Raw genomic sequence first — 19,164 nt, forward strand, 5'->3', positions numbered from 1 at the left:
TGCCGACTCCAGCACACCCCCTCATCAAGATTTTGGCAAACAACTCCAGTCTTCATGAAATGGAGCCAAAAAGTGACAAACCTTGTCTGAACAGTCTCACATTCTGCAACCAGTAACAAGGTAACGCAGAGGAGATAGAAAGCAAACTGCTACATTTTTAATGAAACCCAATTGCAAAAATTTTTTTTTAATAAAAATACATGCACGTAAAAATAAAAAAAGTCCCAAAAAGGTGTTCATAGTCTTTAAAGGGGTTGTCCATTTAAAGAAAGTTACTACCTATTCCCAGGATGGGTTACAACTTGCTGATTGATGGGTGTCCCAGTCTGATCAGTAAAGGGCTCGAGTGCTCCGTACTCAAATCGATCAGGTCAAATGCTCGGACGGGCTGGTCTTGAATAACATGATGGAAGTCAATGGGAAACTCAAGCATTTTTGTGGAAGACCCTAACAGCAGGGCTGGGTGGGGGAGGGGGGGCAGAAAAATCGCTGAAATGGATGGAATCAATGCTCAAATGGGAACAGCATGGGGAAGACTCCTGGAAGCATCTCTGACACCCGGGTCGCTGCTGGGAACAATGTTGTCAGAGTATTACTCCACTTTTACAGACTGATAAAACATACAAAAACGAAGATAAAATGGATTTTACAAGAAAAAAAAAGTTAGGAAACATGCTTTCCTGTATAATGACTTGCATATAAGGCAAGATTAAAAGGAGAAAAAAAAAATTTACTCCTCCACCCCTTAATAGCCGGGCCATCTCTGACCTCATTTCGCCGTCCCCTATGACTACAGTAGATGACATAGTAGGAGGGAAATAAAATTACAGTTACCAGTGTAGTTTTAACATTTTACTACCTTATCTGGGCATGTGGTGTGTGTGACATGGTCAGACACATCTGTTTAATTTATGAAGGAGGGACTCAAAGTCACAAAGCCTGTGCGAACAACAAAAGAACTGCCAAAATTTAGAAGGAAGAGGGACTCAGATACTCCCTGTATTAGACATAAAGGAGGGCCTCATACACATTCTGTTAAAATTGTTAGGTACTGGGACTCCTAGACTCAAAGCCTATGAACTAAGTGCAAGGGCTGCCAAAAATTAGAAGGAGGAACTGCAATACACCATGGAAGACACATAGAGGATGGCCTCAGAAAACATTTTTTTCCATTTTTTAGGAGTGGGACTCCTAGACTGGTAAAGCCTATGCACCAAGTGCAAGGGCTGAAAAACATTTATCCCTGGGGGGTATATATGTAATTGTGAGAGCAGGAGTTAGTTTACCTATCCTGACTCCATTTTTGTATGGGTATCTTCTGCTTACCAGAATGGAGTTTGAGTCAGTATGTGTGTGTGAGATAAGGAGTCTTTAGAATGTCTTTGTCTAAAGACTTAGAGAAAACATAAGGAAGATAACGAAACTAGGAATTTAAAAGCTGGGTGTAGACAGAATTACCCTTAGCCAATGAGATGTATGTATGCTAATGTCTGCACATATGTGGAGATAAGCTGAGCCAATTATATTGTTACCACGTATGACTATTAACAAAGTATAAGACCCTGACCAATAATGTAATAAAAACAGATCTGCCCTGATGCTCAAATGTATCAGATGTGGTTCTTCTGTGCATGTATTTGAATTTTACAATTTAATTTGGAACAGGCACATCATCTCAGAACGTCTCGCATTATGTGGCAACGACATAAGAGAATTGTAGAGGTAGGTATCATACACATCCTGTAAAAATTATGAAGGAGGGCATCATACACATCCTGGAAAAATTATGAGCGAGGGCCGCCCGATGACCCTCTGAAAATGACAAGCCTGTAAACTTTCTGGTATTCATAGGGAAAAGAAAATATGTATACCTGAAAAGGACTTTTGCTTTTAGGTTGTATACCTATAGAAGGACTGTAAGGCAATAAACCCTGCCTATATGCCTCTAATCCAAAACTATCCCTCCTCCACGAGCTACCTACACTGAATGCAGGTAACTGCGGTTTTACTAGAGAAAGGACAGTATGTAGCCCTGAAAAGACTTTTGTTTTAATGGTGCAGCTGTGGTATACAAATACTGCAATAGAAATTAAACCCCAACTATAAGCCTGCTCTTAGATAACCTCTCCCTCCTAGATCAACTCTCCCTGAATGCTTCCAGAGGAGAGCTTGCCGAGCATCGCGTCACCGAGTTTTATATATGATGCCATGCGGCTGGCCAATCACAGTAGTGCCAGTAGCCAACATGGTTACAGCATTACCGTGTATGGTAGTCAATCGCTGCATGTTTATTAGCTGTCTAACAGCCACAAAACATGTGGGGAGGGGACTCGAGCACCGAGGATACTTGATCGAGTTGTTATGCACTTTGCAGAGGGGCCCAGCAAGACCGGCACCAAACCAGCAAAGGTGCAGCCACAGACGCCCTTGGCACAAGCTAGTTAGGCGAGCCCTTGAGGGCCGGGAATACTCTTCACCCAGATTCCAGTAAATGAAAGGGAGTCTTTGGCAGAGCACTTCCCAGGCCCACTGTCACCAGACAGCTGGCATCTGGTGACAAGGCTGATGTCTAGTCAAGAAACAGGTGAGCACCCCTGCAAGAGTAAATGAAAAAAACCCTGAAAAGATAGCAACACTAATGCTAGCACCACTCACCACCAAGCACATAGAAACTGCAATAAACAGCAAAGGACTGAGAAGGGAGCAGGATTAAATAGCCCGCCAAATGATCAGGTGTTGAATACCTCCTAATCATCCCCAGACAGCCACTACTTGCTAGCTTGCACAGCAGAATGAACAAAATTCCACCACTGCTTAGTGCCAGACAATGCAGCATCCTGCATTGCATGGCAACTGGTGAAATCAGTGACAGACATGGCGTCCCGCGTCCTCACACACCCTACAACACCAGAACACGATGCTCCATAAGATTGGGACAGTCTCTGGGCACATGTAGTAGCTCTGCCTCCAGGGTCAGGACAGGCGGCGCCTGCGACAGGAGTAGCATAGCACCGGACCTGCTCCATTCCCAGGTGGGAGCATGGAATTCTGATTCCTAACACAAGTAACGAGTGTACTCTAGCACCCCGATGCTCGATCGAATATCAAGCAGTGTTGAGCATGCTTGCTCATTACTAATTGTAATGCACACGCCCGGACTGACTGGCGTGTGCGTGTTTAGTGATTCCACTGTGCCATGAACCGGAGAGTGCCTGGAGGGGCGTAACTAAGTATCTGCCAGATCCGACCAAGGTCGCACGACGGCATACGACGCCAGTGCACCAGGGAGGAACCGAGCAGAGGGACCAGGGTCTACTCCAGGTCAGACTCCGGACACGGCTGTTAACCCACACCGGGGAATACAGGAACAGGCAGACTAGAGCGCAGGCTGGGTAGGGTCCAGTACAGACTGGGAGACAAATTCGGAGCCGCAGATGCGGTAAACAAACAGAGTAAAGCGAAACCGCAGGTGAGATAGTCAAGGCCAAGCAGAGCAGAACCGCAGACGCGGTAGACAAGGCAGAGCAAAGCGAAACCGCAGACGCGGTGGACAGGGCTGAGCAAAGCGAAACCGCAGACGCGGTGGACAGGGCTGAGCAAAGCGAAACCGCTGACGCGGTGGACAGGGCTGAGCAAAGCGAAACCGCTGACGCGGTGGACAGGGCTGAGCAAAGCGAAACCGCTGACGCGGTGGACAGGGCTGAGCAAAGCGAAACCGCTGACATGGTGGACAGGGCTGAGCAAAGCGAAACCGCTGACGCGGTGGACAGGGCTGAGCAAAGCGAAACCGCTGACGCGGTGGACAGGGCTGAGCAAAGCGAAACCGCTGACGCGGTGGACAGGGCTGAGCAAAGCGAAACCGCTGACGCGGTGGACAGGGCTGAGCAAAGCGAAACCGCTGACGCGGTGGACAGGGCTGAGCAGGCAAGAACCGCCGAAGGGGCAAGCAAGGCAGAGCGGAGGGGACAGGGCTCTGTTCACACGGAACAGACTGGAAGGGAAAGGCAGAACCAGATACACACAGGATGCTTGCAATGAAGTAGCGAGTGGACTCTAAACTCACAAACGGGAGTACAGAGACAACGAGTAGGAGATAGGTATGGGATCAGATTCTGCAAGAAAAGTGAAGGTACGGACATGGAGAAAAACAGGTAACAGGCTAGGAGAGTATACAGACAAGAACAGGCAAGATACAGGAACAGGTCTAGGTATGCGGCCCCTAGAAGGCGGAAAGAACAGGCTAGGAGCGTGTTCACACGGGCCTGGAAATACAGCCTCCAGGATAGGCAGAAGACAACAGGCTAGAGAGCGTGTACAGATTGCAGGTTAGAATACACAGGTAGGACACAGTACAGACACGGGAACAGATACTGCAAGACAGGTAACATACACAGGACCTGGCATGTCAGAGACAAGAAGCCAACTGACAGGGCAAGATGCTCAGGCATGGGTTAATTGGAGCAGCTGGTTTAAATACCAGGTGACAGACAGCAATAGGCTGAGGACGCACAAGGGTTGTGTCTGCAGCAGGTACAAAAAGCAGGAAGTGATCGGGCGCCTCCCTTAAGCAGCAGAAACAGAAGCAAACAGACAGCATGGAGGGAAGCCAGAGAGACATTCTAGATTGGAGATCAAGTGCGCGCTCTTGCACAGTGGGAGATGGACCACTATGCAAGGACGCCGCCAGGTATGTTACACTAATCAGTAGATCAGGGAACTTTTAACCCAATTACAAGATGGTGCTGCAGGTTGGACACCCAATCGCCGCTCCATTTATTTTGGAGCTGCCAGAAAAAAGCAAGCACAGCGCTTGACAGCCCAACTGGGAATGAATTGTGCGCGGTCGTGCATGTGCACCACTACGCCATTCTTCTGGAGATAAAAATTCCCGCATCTGCCAACCAGTACTGGACGTCCACAGATCAGCAAGTAATCATCTATTCTGCAGATTGGTAATAAGTAGAGATGAGCCAATCACTTCCCTGTGAATCAACTTTTCTGGAAATCGCAGGTCCCAACGAATTCAAACAATTTGCAAAGCGCCTGGTACCATTTCACACATCAGCCATAGAGCGGGCTCATGACATCTGGCGCAGCCACATGGGCTTCCCTATCATGCCTTGGAGCTATTACATGACACGGTGTAGTGCAGCCTGTTAGGGGGTAAAGTGCATGTGTTCTAAAAACATTAAAAAAAATGTGCACACTTCCTTGTTGTAATTGTCCAATATAGAGCCATATATGCCACCCGACTACTGTGGCCTGTTGGACGTGCTGGCTTTTGGGACATGACCTAGATTTTTTTGTCCTGTCCCCTCTTTTTTCCCTAGCCAGATATGTTAAGGTCACTTTCAGATTAAGAAGGCTGTGTTTGCATTAAAGGGAACCCGTCAAGTGATTCATGTTACAGAAAACATGAACCGCATGAATTGGAGCCTGGCTGTGTAAAAGAGTGAGTGGAGAAGCTGTCGACATTCCCCCTTGAAGATTTAATGGTTATAGAATGCATTCCTATTTTTGATATGCAGTTTTTCTATTTTGGGGCCTGCAACACCTAGTTAGCCAGTGGATAGGGGGCCAGGTGGTAGGAGCTAAGTGGGCAAAAAGAACTAGGTTCCTCTTGTTAGGCAGATAGGGAAAAGCACTGAAGGAGAAGGAGCCATGGTCCTAATGTTAGCAGACCTGCATTGAAAAAGAGTACACTGTGTACTGTCAGTGCGCTTTGTTGCTGGCTCGTTATTTCCGATCAGAGTTTGCAAGAGCACATTAACCGGAGAGAGAGTGCACTGTCATTGTGCACATCACACAGTGACAAGAATCTACTGAGCATCCATTGGAATTAACAACCGACACACGCTCAGTAGAGCATGGACTCACGTAGCCCCTGAAACGATGCTCACTGATGATGCTTCGTTTCAGGATAGGGACAGAAGCTGCTGCAGTGACTGCAGCCTCTGCCCCCTGGTGATGCTTTGCTTTGGTATCCCAGCATGCAATGGGATTCTCAAACAAAGTGTTCTCAAAAAGGAAGTAGTAAAAAAAATAAATCTGTTAAATAGTGTAGGATAGGGACTTTTTAATTAAAGTATAGTAGAATACTATATAGAGTAGACTAGTCCGGCTCTGCCCCTAGCCGACTCTTCCCAGCGCCTCTAGAGGTGATTGATAGGTACTCTGTTATGCAAGAGCTGTCAATCATCTGCAGCAGCCGAATCTTTAAAGCTATTTTCTCCGAAACACCGGAGCATTTCATAAAACAATATACCTGGCTGGAACTGTGCACCAGGCTCTGATTCATGCTGCCTGCTGTTTGGGCAGCAGAAGTCAGTTGATAAGTTTACTTTTGAGAACTCACATGGGGTTCACTACACTCCTAGGAGACCTCACAGTGTCACATGCGTCTTTTCAGGACAATTAAGAGAAAAGAGGAAAATCTCCAGAGTAGGATAAAGTTAAAACATAGTCGTAATTTATTGAGTCCAAGATAAAAAAAAAAATCTTTGAGTTCATCCGAGAAATACAAGCATCACATCAATCTGCTCCAGTGAGGAATTACATCAGTCAAATCGACACGTTTCGACTCAGACTGAGTCTTATTCATGATCTATAGTCAAAAAGAGGCAACTCACATATATAGGGTTAGTAAGCCACCATCCAGAAACAGGTGCACTCATTAGTGAATGAAATAACAAGCTGTCTAAATGGGAGGAAAAGGGTTCAAATCAGCAACACAGCTAGCGGGCAATATGAGGAACGCGAGCTCCATAAGAAAAGAAAACTGCTAAAAACAATCCCCAGAAAACCAACTCATGAATTAACTAACATCAATTGTACTGTAGAATTAAATCCTGGTGAGTGTTTAAACCATAAGGGATACGGGTTTGTAATTTAAAAATCCAAAAACTCTCTCTATTCAGAATTTTTCTCCTGAAGTCACCACCTCTGACGGGTTTAAAAACTTTTTCTATACCCATGTACTTTAGATATCGAGTATCTCCCCCGTGTTTAGTGGTAAAGTGCTTTGAAACCGCAGAGATATTAGTCGCAGAGGTGCTAGTAGTGTCAGAAATAGGTCTACGAAGGTTATAGGAAGTTTCGCCCCCAGCAGTTCGCCCCCAGGTACATTTCGCCCCCAGGAAGATTCGCCCCCGCACATTTCGAACTGGGGGCGATATGTGCTGGGGTGAAATGTGCGGGGGCGAAATGTACCTGGGGCAAAACATCCAATTCCAGTCTACGAATGCGTTTCTTAAGAGGACCTGTAGTACATCCTACATATCACACATTCTATTACATAAACCACAGAAGTCGTATTGCAGTTTATGAAACTCTTAATAGAATATTCACGTCCATTGGTTGAAGATACGAAGGTTGGGGAAACATTTGCATAATTGCAGGACTTACAAATATTATGACCACATCTAAAAAAGCCTTTTGTAGATAACCATGTGCCTGTATTACTGGCAGGCAATGATTTATCCATATAATAGTTGGGTGAAAGATTACTACCCAAAGTACAGGCTTTTTTAGCTACAAATCTTATATCCGTGTTCTGTAAAATTTGTGCGAGTTTAATATCATGATTCAGCATAGGAAGGAATCTTTTAATAATCGAAACTATTTCATGGAATTCAGTGCTATATTGTATGGAGAATGTAATATAATCATGTTGTTTCGGATACTAAACAGGACAATTGGAGGCCTTTTAGAATTGAGATTCGCAGTTAATTTATTCATCAAAAATCAATTTTGGGAGGAAAATTAATCAAAGGCAACAAAATCGAAGTTCAAAAGATTCATTCAACCCTAGTGAAGTAGCAATCATCCACTGATTTACATCCAGCCAACTAACTACAGTAAAATCCCAAGACTTTGACATCTGAGCCAGTAATCCTCTGCCCGGCATCCTGGGCACCACTGCCACTTACTAGCCCCTGCGCCAGAGAACCGAACTGCATGCCGATTCTGGGTAGATCGAACCTTTATTGATCATTTCTACATTCGAATGCTATGCTTTTTTTCTCATGGACCCGTTCATTTGAATAGGTGGTTTTGATCTGCAAATCGGATCAAAAACAAAAGAAAAGTCTCAGAAAAACATAAATGTCCCAAAAAAAAAAAACACGCACACAGCAGACATAAAAACAGCCCAATAGACTATAATTGGCACATGAATTATCTGTGGTTTTCACATCTGTGAGATGCTGAGATCTGAATGAGGTCTTGTATTTTTGACTAAATATTTTTAGCGATCGATTTATTTCCTTTATACAGTCATTCCGAAAAAGAAAAATTGTTACTTGCAAAGCCACTCGAATGGGTGCACAACCCGCGAGACCCAGACCACATGGGGCCCTCACAGCTCCTATTTGCATAAAGCTGTAGACCGCTGGGGCCGGCAGTTCCTCTGCTGCTCAATGACCAATCACCGCAAAGGAGAACTCTCATTGGTTATTACAAGCTCTTGGCAATGGCAGAGACTGTGTGATAGGTTCCTGCATTAACCAATGAGGGCTCTCCAAGGTAGTAGCGATCAGGCACCGACTGGTCTCATTTGGCTTCCCTTTATGCTCTTCTATTGAAAGAATGGATGAGACCACCCACCCATACAGAGATACCATGATAGTAAGCGCAGCGCAGATTGTCATGATTCAGCAGACGTTACTTATAAGATCGGCGAACCCATTTAAAAATAATTTTCCCTGAAAAACAAGCGTTTTAGACTGGCCGGTAGGGTCACTTGCTCTCTAGGAACACTCATTCCTGATTATTGACCTGTGACAATGGGCTTTAAAGGGAATATTTGGGACTTTAAAGCCCCCGTCACACTAAGCGATATCGCTAGCGAGATCGCTGCTGAGTCACAAGTTTTGTGATGCAACAGCGACCTCAGTAGCGATCTCGTTACGTTTGACATGTAGCAGCGACCAGACCCCTGCTGTGAGATCGCTGGTCGTGTCGGAAAGGTCTGGACATTTCTTTGATCGTTGAGGCCCCGCTGGGTAGCATGCATCGGTGTGTTTGACACCTTACCAACGACCTTGTTAATGACTCAGACACAGAAACACATAGGCGTGCATCGTTATACAGAACGTTACGGGTCGCCGCATCGTTGGGAAGATCTGACTGTTTGACATCTCACCAGCGACCACATAGTGACGCAGCAACGATCCCTGACAGGTCGTATCGTTGTCGGAATCGCTGTAGTGTCGCTTAGTGTGACGGAGCCTTAAGAAAAAAAAAATGTGACTAAGCAGGTAGTTGCCAACAGAGGCTTCTGTTGGAGATTCAGGTGCCCCCTGTCAGAGCAGCAGCTTCTCTTCCTGTTGACTGTGCGGGACTACTGGTGTCATGTTGATTGACAGCTGGCTTTCTCCAATTAGGCAGCGGAGAGCCAGCTGTCAATCATCATGACGCCAGTAGTCCCACCCTGTCAACAGGAAGAGAAACTGCTGCCCTGTTGATGTGACGTCAGAGGAAGTCTGTGACTGCTGCGTGCAGCCAGAAAACAGCACCGGGCACAACAGGCAAGTAGGTAGAAACTAGCTGCCTGTTAGTACTTAGGCATTTTTTTTTTTAATTCCCGGATATCCCCTTTAAGGGGATGCCCACTACTTAGAAAGCCACTTCTCAATTGCTATATTAACCAATGTAAAATAAAAACAGCAGCCTGTGCGGTGTCGGTGCTGTTCCAGACATGATGGCATTGCGTCTCCCAGGGCTTGCGTGACCTTGTTATGCTACATGAGCCCTGCAGCCAGTCAGCAGCCGATAATAGGTCGCTTCACTCTCACCTTCTTTGGATGAAACTGAGCGATGTGTGTGTGTGTGTGCAGCACGCATCAGACTCCTGAGCGATGTGTGTGTGTGTGTGTGTGCAGCACGCATCAGACTCCTGAGCGATGTGTGTGTGTGTTGCACGCGTCAGACGCCTGAGTGATGTGTGTGTGTGCTGCACGCGTCTGATATTTGTAATCACAAATTGAGTTTTTTGCAAAGATTTTGTGAAATTGCAGGAAAACTGCAGCGGAAATTTTAGAAAATCATAGCAAACCCCCCTCCAAAAAACACAGTGAAAGACTGGCACCCAATGACGATAGTGTCACGCAGCTAGAAACAAGTTTAAGCCATGTGGCTATTTTTTAAAGCTATGACTTTGCTGTGGAAAAAAATTAAAAATTTCCAAATCACTGATAAGTCGCGTGCGGCTCACATTGAAGTCTAAGGCAGAGCGACTCTCGTGCCACTTGAGTCTTACAACACGAAGCCCAACATATTTGATGACGTTTGTGACTCTATCGATGTCGCGGCAAGTCGCAATGTGACATCATATGAAATCAATAGAAGTTATGAGATGGGATGACTGTCAATGTATAATCCTAGCCTAAATGTAGCAGAGCTGACATTTTCCATTTTTTTTCTGGCTTTACATAGGACTGCGGGTTCCTTGTTTCCATTTTATATCTGGTTTTACATAGGACTGCGGGTTTCTTGTTTCCATTTTATATCTGGTTTTACATAGGACTGCGGGTTTCTTGTTTCCATTTTATATCTGGTTTTACATAGGACTGCGGGTTTCTTGTTTCCATTTTATATCTGGTTTTACATAGGACTGCGGGTTTCTTTCTTCATCTAAATTAATAAACCTGAAGTCAAAGTACCGCCAAGTCGCCTTATATATTTTGTGCCCCTTTGTACTATATTGGCACTGAGCTAAAATCCTTAATATTCAGACACTGGTTGCTATGACAACTTCATATATTTAAGTGTAGTTTTCTATAGGAATCAGAACGTTAGGTATGGCCATATTCACATGATCAGTATTTGGTCAGTATTTTATGTACTTATAAGTGGTGACGTGTTTCTATTATACTTTTCCTCTGATTGTTCCACTCCTGATTTTGGCTTACAAATACTGATGAACAACACTGACAAAATACTGAATGTGTGAACATGGCCTAAGGCCTAGGCTAGGAAATGGTGGAAACCAGTTGCCCATAGCAACCAATCAGCTTTCATTTAAAAAAAGGCTTTTGAAAGATGAGAGCTGAAATCTGATTGGTTGCCAGGTAAACAACGCCATTTTCCATTTGCCCCAGTTTTAATATATCTCCCACAATGTGTATTATAATGAATGAGTTATTCTACTTACCGGTTACTGCCGTGTCACCATTGAGGTAGAGCGTCATACCCAAAATCATCAAAATCCCCAACGTAAGAATATAAGGCCTGCGTCTCCCCCAGCGAGACCGACAGTGGTCACTGGCCGATCCTACCACCGGCTGGAGAATGAAACCCAAGATGGGGCTGATGAGCCAGACCAGGCTGTACAAACTCCTAGGGAGTCCAACACTCAGCAAAACAGGGGTGACAAACGCAGCTTCCACCGCGTAACAAAACTCTCTACCAAACATGGCCATGCCGTGCATGATAAGCCTGCCAGTCGACCTTCTGGGGGGCTCCACCAAATTGAAGACCCCCTCCATCTGCTCAAGGCTGCTGCTGTAGTCAATGTCAGCCGGAGGGGGTTGCATGCTTGTTCCTGCAATGATGAGAGTAGTAGTAGGGGCCTGATACTCCACATCCTTGGAGAGAGTCATGGTTTGTTAGTGAGGGTCAGACGCTTTCTCCTTTGTAATGGAGCAGCTTCCAGCTTCTAGGCTTAGGGAAGGCGTGACTCCTCACATAGCTGGACGATCACAAGTTTGGGAGAAAGCAAAAAAAAAAAAAAAAAAGTCATGTGAATGTCAACTTCAGACGTCTTAACTCCACGGGGTTCATTTACTCCATGTTCCGGCGAGATATCATATGTAACGTGCCTCGTTATAAAGCAAGGTGTCTGCAATATCAGGTCAGGATTATTAGGCCATGTTCACACGTACAGTATTTGGTCACTGTTTTTACATCAGTATTTGTATTCCAAAACCAAGTGAGGAACAATGAAACAAACAAAGTATAATAGAAACACGTCACCACTTCTGTATTTTTCACCCACTCCTGGTTTTGGCTTACAAATACTGATGTAAAATACTGAACATGTGAACGTCGCCTTAGACTCGGTGCAGACAGGTTTTGAAGTAGATTTTCCATAGAAATAAATAGGAAGAATTTTCCACTCCAAAACCTTTTCCAAACCTTCTTCTTATTCATTTCTGTGATAAATCCACTTTGCTGTTTAAATGAGAAGTTTTTTGAGCTTTTTTTTTTTTTTTTTTTTTTTTTCACTGAAGAGGTTTTGCAAAACTCCTGGAGAAAAAGAAAAGTGCCTTTCGCTTCTTTGAAGAGGATCCAGGCGGAATCAGCTTCAAACTGTGTGAAGAAAGCTGCAAAAAAATGTTCAAACCAAAATTATTTCAGGGTTCTTCAAAACTGCTTCTAGAACAGAAAAACTCCTCCAAAACCTCTCCAAAGTTACGCCCACATGTAGACGCCGCTGCCGCTGCTGAGTTTACCAAGGTGAAGATCGCTCTGCATCTGAGCGAGCTGTCTATTAAAGTGCTGGCGCTTGCTTACAGTCACCACGGCTCACTGTGTGCTGAATGGTAACTGAAAGCTAGGGGCTGCCAGGAGGAACAAAGTTTTTTTTTCTCCCAGCAGCTGTGCTTTCAGTAAGGGCAGCCAGGAAGCTTTGTAACTCTATTAAGCTGTAAATTAACTCCATGTGCAGGTTAAGAGCATTTGAGGACATGGCAGGATCCCTTTAAGAACGTACATGCTGGGTCTTTTTCAATGTAGAAGAACATGCACCATGTACACTATAAGGCTATGTTCCCATGAAGAGCTTTTTGGTGTTACAGATTTTCTGCAGCATTTCTGTACCCCTTAAATAAGATAGGCTACTTGTATTTTTTTCAAAAATAAACAGTGTCAAAAACTCACCCAAAACTTTTTGTGCGTTTTTGATGCTGTGTATATTCTCTGCATAAAAAGTAGATTAGATTGGATTTATAGAAATTTCCTGCCCACTTTGCTTTTACTCAGGGTAACTGACCTGCAGTGCGGGTTTCAAATTCGCAACATGTCAATTTCTCTTAAACGCTGAGTTTTCTGTGCAGATTTTTTCCCATAGACTTGCATTAGATGCAGAAAATCCACAGGCAAAAAAACCCACATACATTTTTAGTGCATTTTCGCTGTGGAAACACATAAAAATCGCATGTAATCTGCACCTAACTACATAAAGTTTTGAAAAGGCCAAATACCAGGAAGAATCAAAAACAAAGCAGCTTTATTTAAAGCATGACGAACCAAAAAGAGACAAAAAAAAACTAGATAAAAACACGTTAAAAAACCACACACAAAAACGCAATGAAAAAAGCAAGTAACCTAATTCGAATAATAAGTGCAGAAATGGTGCAGAAATTTTGCAATGTCAAAAAGTCACCAAAAGCTCATCGTGGGTACATAGCCTTAGGCCAAGTTCACATGTTCAGTATTTGGTCAGGACTTTACATCAGTATTTGTAATCCAAAATCAGAAGTGGAACAATCAGAGGAAAAGTATGATAGGAACATGTCACCACTTCTGTATTTATCACCCACTTCTGGTTTTAGCTTACAAATACTGATGTAAAATACTGACCAAATACTGAACGTGTGAACGTGGCCTTAGGGTGCATACACACAGAGCAGTCAAAGCCAAAGCTCACACAACTGCTTTTTCCTATATTTTCTCACCCGTACAATCACAGCTTCCAACATGACTTTGGATCTTGTGACCATAATTTACTACATTTTATATGATGCTGGGTGTCGGATTATGAAACCTGTGGTCTGGCAAGAATATATGGATGAAATCAGTTATCTTATATGAACTGTATTTTTGCAAAAAATCATTGCCAAAAACTGCAATATACCTCTAGGTATATTCATGAGTAGTGATGGGCGAACCCGAACAGTAAAGTTCGGGGTCCGTACTGTGATATGCAGAAGTAATGCTGTTGCTTCAAAGGCATCCAGCAACTATTACAAATAACACAAGCACAGGAGACAGGAACTGTTGTGCTTCAGAAGCATCCAGCAACTAGAGGGGTTAACACAGTCACAGGAGACAGGGAGTGTTTTAGCAGAGCCCCAGGGGGATTGTGGGGAACTTGTTATTGTAGTCTGGCTGAAGCCGAAGAGAAAGGTAGTGTGTTATCTGTATCTGACAGAAGGCAACTGAACAGGATTCAGATCAGGAGAGAAACTAAACACAGGTCAGATAGACTCCCTGAACTAACAGTGCAGAGTATTATCGGGCAGGAAGATAAGGACTGGAAGGAATTGTGTCACAGGGATTATCTCCCTCATCAAACCCTCCCCCCTCCATCTCCATGCAGGATAAAGAATGATGTGTACTAGTGAGTCCTTGTGAATAAAAAGCCTGCTGTTTATGCATAGAAGTGTGCTGCCAAGAGATCGAATCTGTGCTGAATTATGCTACTGAAGACCCTGACGTTACTGTACCTGCTTTCTGAGACTGTACTGTAATGAAGATTGTTGCTTTAATATCTTTGAATTGCCCTGAGCGTGCATCAGATTAAATTCCACTGTTAAACAAGACTCTTGTCAGATGTGTCTGGTCAGCAACTGAATCTATTGTGTGCCTGAGAGTAGCTGCAGCCTATGGTCGCCCTGAGTAATGGTTCCCCAGGATTCCAAAGAATTCATGAAACCCGTCTCGCCCTATCTGAACCTAGTGGCGTGTAACATTGGTGGCCCCTACGGGGAGTCTTGAGCGGGAATTAGCATGTAGAGGGAGAAGAGGAAAAGTTTCTAGAAAAACACAGCAGCACAGCACCTCAATTCAACTCTGCTACACCAGGGGACCAGCCCTAAAGAAAATTCACTAGCAGCAATGGATGTGGAAATACAAATGGACAGAACTAGTTAGCTGTTTTTTCAGTTAGCCTGTGAAGAATTGACAACAGTAGCAGAACATATAAAGATGTCAGAAGAACAGATTTCTAAAGCACACAACCGCAGTCAACTGTTAGCTGCCATTAATGCAAAAATGGATGAGCTGGGGCAGAAAAACTGAAGACGTCATGGGGACGTTCCTCCAGGAGCTAACACAGTTTCTAACCAGGTTGAAGTTGGAGGATGGAGGGGCGGCACCAATTACCAAAAGCGGGAATCTCCATCTGCAGACTGAACTACAAGAATTAAAAGAACAACTCAAAGCCCTAACAGCCCTGCAGGAATCGACCAAAGCCTCTGAATGGGTGACAGACTTAGACAGAACCTTTAACCTGTTTGGGTTAGATAAATCAGAAAGACAGTCCTCTCTAACACCACAAATCACCATTAGGAAAGAATTCAAGATCCTGGGACAGATTGGAGAGTGTGAACAGAAAGAGAAACTGTCTTATATGAACTTGTTGCACCAGATCGATGCAGGCTTACAGAAAGGCTACCAGCCAGATGAGATAGTTGAGGGGGTGGTGAAAGCGATCAGCCCAGGATTGAACCTCCGTAGTATGCTAGAAACAAAGAGTCAATTGACCTTGCAACAGCTGAAGATGATTTTAAAAGGGCACTATAAAGAAGAGAGTACTTCAGAGTTGTTCTACTGACTCATTAACCTCTCACAGAAAAATAATGAATCACCCCAAAGTTTCTTGTTCAGAGCAATTGAACTGAAGGAAAGACTGGTGTTTGCATCCAGAGATGTACACTGTGTTCCAAATTATTATGCAAATAATATTTTCTCAGATTTTACCAAATTACCTATATGAATTGCAGTCATTGTAATTTTCCAGTCAAATAACTATTAGAGTACAATTGAAAGGTTTTTGTACAAACTGCCTATGATAACAGGATATTTTTTAAAAAATTAAAAACTCAAACTGCACTCAAAATGCATGTTCCAAATTATTATGCACAGCAGAGTTTTCAACCTTTTCATTTTAATAAAGAACAAAAAAATGGTCATTTTTGAAATTATAAGCATTAGCAGGTTATTACAACCTGAAATCAAACAGCTTTCAACTCAAAACTTTATTCTAGGTGATGTTACATTTGCACATAGGACCCCTTGTTCGAAAGGAGCTTCTGAACTCTCTCGTCCATTGAATTTGTCAGGTTTTGGATAGTTTCTGCTTTAATAGTATTGCATGAGGACAGAATACCCTCCCAGAGCTGTTGCTTAGATGTGAACTGCCTCCCCCCATCATAGACACTCCTTTTGATGATGCTCCAGAGGTTCTCAATGGGGTTGAGGTCAGGGGAGCATGGGTGCCACACCATAAGTTTGTCCCCTTTTATGCCCATAGCAGCCAGAGATGCAGATGTGTTATGTGCAGCATGAGACGGTGCATTATCATGCATGAAAATGATCTTGCTGCGGAATGCACGGTTTTTCTTCTTGAACCATGGAAGGAAGTGCTGTTTGAGAAACTCCACATACATTAGGGAGTTCATCTTTACCGCTTCAGGGATCCTAAAGGGGCCGACAATCTCTCTCCCCATGATTCCAGCCCAAAACATTACTCCACCTCCTCCTTGTTATCACCATAGCCGTGTTTGCATGGAGTGTCCATCAACCAGCCATCCTCCACTCCATCCATCTGGACCATCGAGATCATTTCATGCATGATAATGCCCCGTCTCATGCTGCACATAACACATCTGCATCTCTGGCTGCTATGGGCATAAAAGGGCACAAACTTATGGTGTGGCACCCATGCTCCCCTGACCTCAACCCCATTGAGAACCTCTGGAGCATCATCAAAAGGAGTGTCTATGATGGCGGGAGGCAGTTCACATCTAAGCAACAGCTCTGGGAGGGTATTCTGTCCTCATGCAAAACAATTAAAGAAGAAGCCATCCAAAACCTGACAAATGCAATGGCCGAGAGAGTTCAGAAGCTCCTTTCTAACAAGGGGTCCTATGTGCAAATGTAGCATCACCTAGAATAAAGTTTTGAGTTGAAAACTGTTTGATTTCAGTTTGTAATAACCTGCTAATGCTTATAATTTCAAAAATGACCATTTTTTTGTTCTTTATTAAAATGAAAAGGTTGAAAACTCTGCTGTGCATAATAATTTGGAACATGCATTTTGAGTACAGTTTGAGTTTTTAATTTTTTAAAAAATATACTGTTATCATAGGCAGTTTGTACAAAAACCTTTCAATTGTACTCTAATAGTTATTTGATTGGAAAATTACAATGACTGCAATTCATATAGGTAATTTGGTAAAATCTGAGAAAATATTATTTGCATAATAATTTGGAACACAGTGTAGAAGCGGAGGTTTGATGCTGGACTAGTCCAGAAGAAGTTCTTGAGATCATTGGGAACAGGGTTAATCAGTAAAGACATCAAGTTGCAGCTGAAACAGTACTTATAAGGTCCTGGCATTCTGAATGAATTTCCTAATTGAAAAAATGATAAAGATAATCATGGAGACCCTCCAGAGCCACCAACAAAAGAGAGGACCGCCAGCGCTGACTGGCAGGAAGTAATAGGAGAACTGTGAGCCGAATTGATTGAGGTGAAAAAGTTGATTCGTTCCAGGCCAGAACCTGTATCCCTCAGACCCAGGAGTGGGTTCCAAAACAGAAGACACCCGGCTTGTGAAGCGTGCCGTTCATCAAATCGGAGTACGGTGTGTGTTCACTGTCTAAGATGTGGTGAGGAAGGACATTATGCCAAGGAATGCCAATGGTCACGGTCGTTTGAGGTTAAAAGGCAGGAGGTTGCCAGTGCAGGGCAACTGGTAACTGCGACACGGAGGAGGCCCCAAAAGCAAATCCAAATCTCACCAAACCCCAGAACAGCGCATGAGGTAAAAAGGCTGCGTCAGTACTATCCCAAGTGTGTTCCCGTCTACAACGACTTCAAGAGAGACAGGGGCATCAGTTATTTAATGCCCAGTGTGGAGGTCAAATGATGTACTCCTGGGAGGAGGATTCCTCGGTCAGTAAAGATAGCCTCATCAGCCTAATTGGTGAAAGATTATTTATACAGTGCCAGCTAGATGGACTCCTGGTAAAAGCACTGTGGGACACAGGAGCGTAAGCGAGCCTTTTAAATGAAGAATAGAGAAGGCGCTACCTGCCACATACCTGCCTTCCGTCGCTAAAAGAACTTTTAGGACCAATGGAACTCCACAGCAAAGCCATCAACCAGATCAAAATGCCTCTCATAGGTTGGGTGGAAGTGACTTTCCAACTGAGGGCCACGAAGAACAGCAACGCTATTGAGATTTTGGTACCTTTTCTCATGACCAGTGATCAGCATGTGGCAGAGGATTCTATCCTGGGTTATAATGTGAGGTCATCATGAAACACAAGTCAGGGACTCTGGTGGTGGATGCAATTGCCACATTGCTTGCCATATTCAACACCGTGGCGGAAAATGTGATTCATAAAGGAAAGAAAGCACAGAATACAATGGACTTATAAGAAGTCAAGGTAGGCTGGTGCCCAACCATCATCCCTGCAAACCAAATGGTTGGGGTGAGACTGTGCTTACGATTCCTACTGGTGGGTTTGCTCGAGTGACAGTACCGGTGATGAATACTATGAAACACGAAATTAGACTGGATCCAAAGACTGTGTTAGGTTACATCGAAACCGTTAAAACTGTATATCCAGCCAGTATGAGACCCGCCCAGGGGTCTACCGTGAATTCAGTCTCCCCACCAAGGAACAGGAGTTGCCCAGGGGAGGAAATTGCACTACCTACCTTGGGGTACTGGGATCCCCCAGTACCCCTGGAACACTTATGTGCTTAAGATCGAGCGGTAGCAAAACAGATACTGAGAGAAGAGTATCATGCATGCTCTAAAGATGACTCTGATATAGGCTGTATCCCGTCGTTGCAATTGAAAATCAATTTGAAAGACGCAACCCCAGTAACCAGAATTTACATGTCTGTGCCGAAACCATTACACCGTGAAGTGAAAGAGTATTTACAAGATTTAATCAACAGAGGATGGGTCCAAAAGTAGAAGACGTCTTATTCCTCTCCTATTGTTTGTGTTAGGAAGAAGGACGGTATGTTGAGACTCTGCTGTGATTACCGGGAACTAAACCAAAAGTCAGTACCTGATCGGCACCCGATACCAAAGATTCAAGATATGCTGGATAGCCTATCAGGAACTGGTTCTCTGTCCTCGATCAGGGTAAAGCATACCATCAACGGTTTGTTGAAGAGTCCAGTAGACCCTTGACAGC

The 19,164-nt window shown here is 44.0% G+C and overlaps 1 protein-coding gene across 1 annotated transcript in view; it reads right to left on the reverse strand.

Moving 5' to 3' along the window:
• The window catches only part of SLC45A2 (solute carrier family 45 member 2), a 141,730-nt gene extending 130,044 nt beyond the window's left edge, over positions 1-11,686 (reverse strand). Inside the window, exon 1 of the mRNA XM_073681493.1 lies at positions 11,153-11,686. Within this exon, the coding sequence (XP_073537594.1) occupies positions 11,153-11,600 (448 nt within the window). The 5' untranslated portion in view covers positions 11,601-11,686. The remainder of the gene's footprint in view (positions 1-11,152) is intronic.
• Between the last annotated feature and the right edge of the window lie 7,478 nt (positions 11,687-19,164).

Source organism: Phyllobates terribilis, unplaced genomic scaffold, assembly GCF_046119375.1.
Source record: "Phyllobates terribilis strain yellow unplaced genomic scaffold, ASM4611937v1 Scaffold_1__5_contigs__length_1240528914, whole genome shotgun sequence".
NCBI classification, from domain to species: domain Eukaryota; kingdom Metazoa; phylum Chordata; class Amphibia; order Anura; family Dendrobatidae; genus Phyllobates; species Phyllobates terribilis.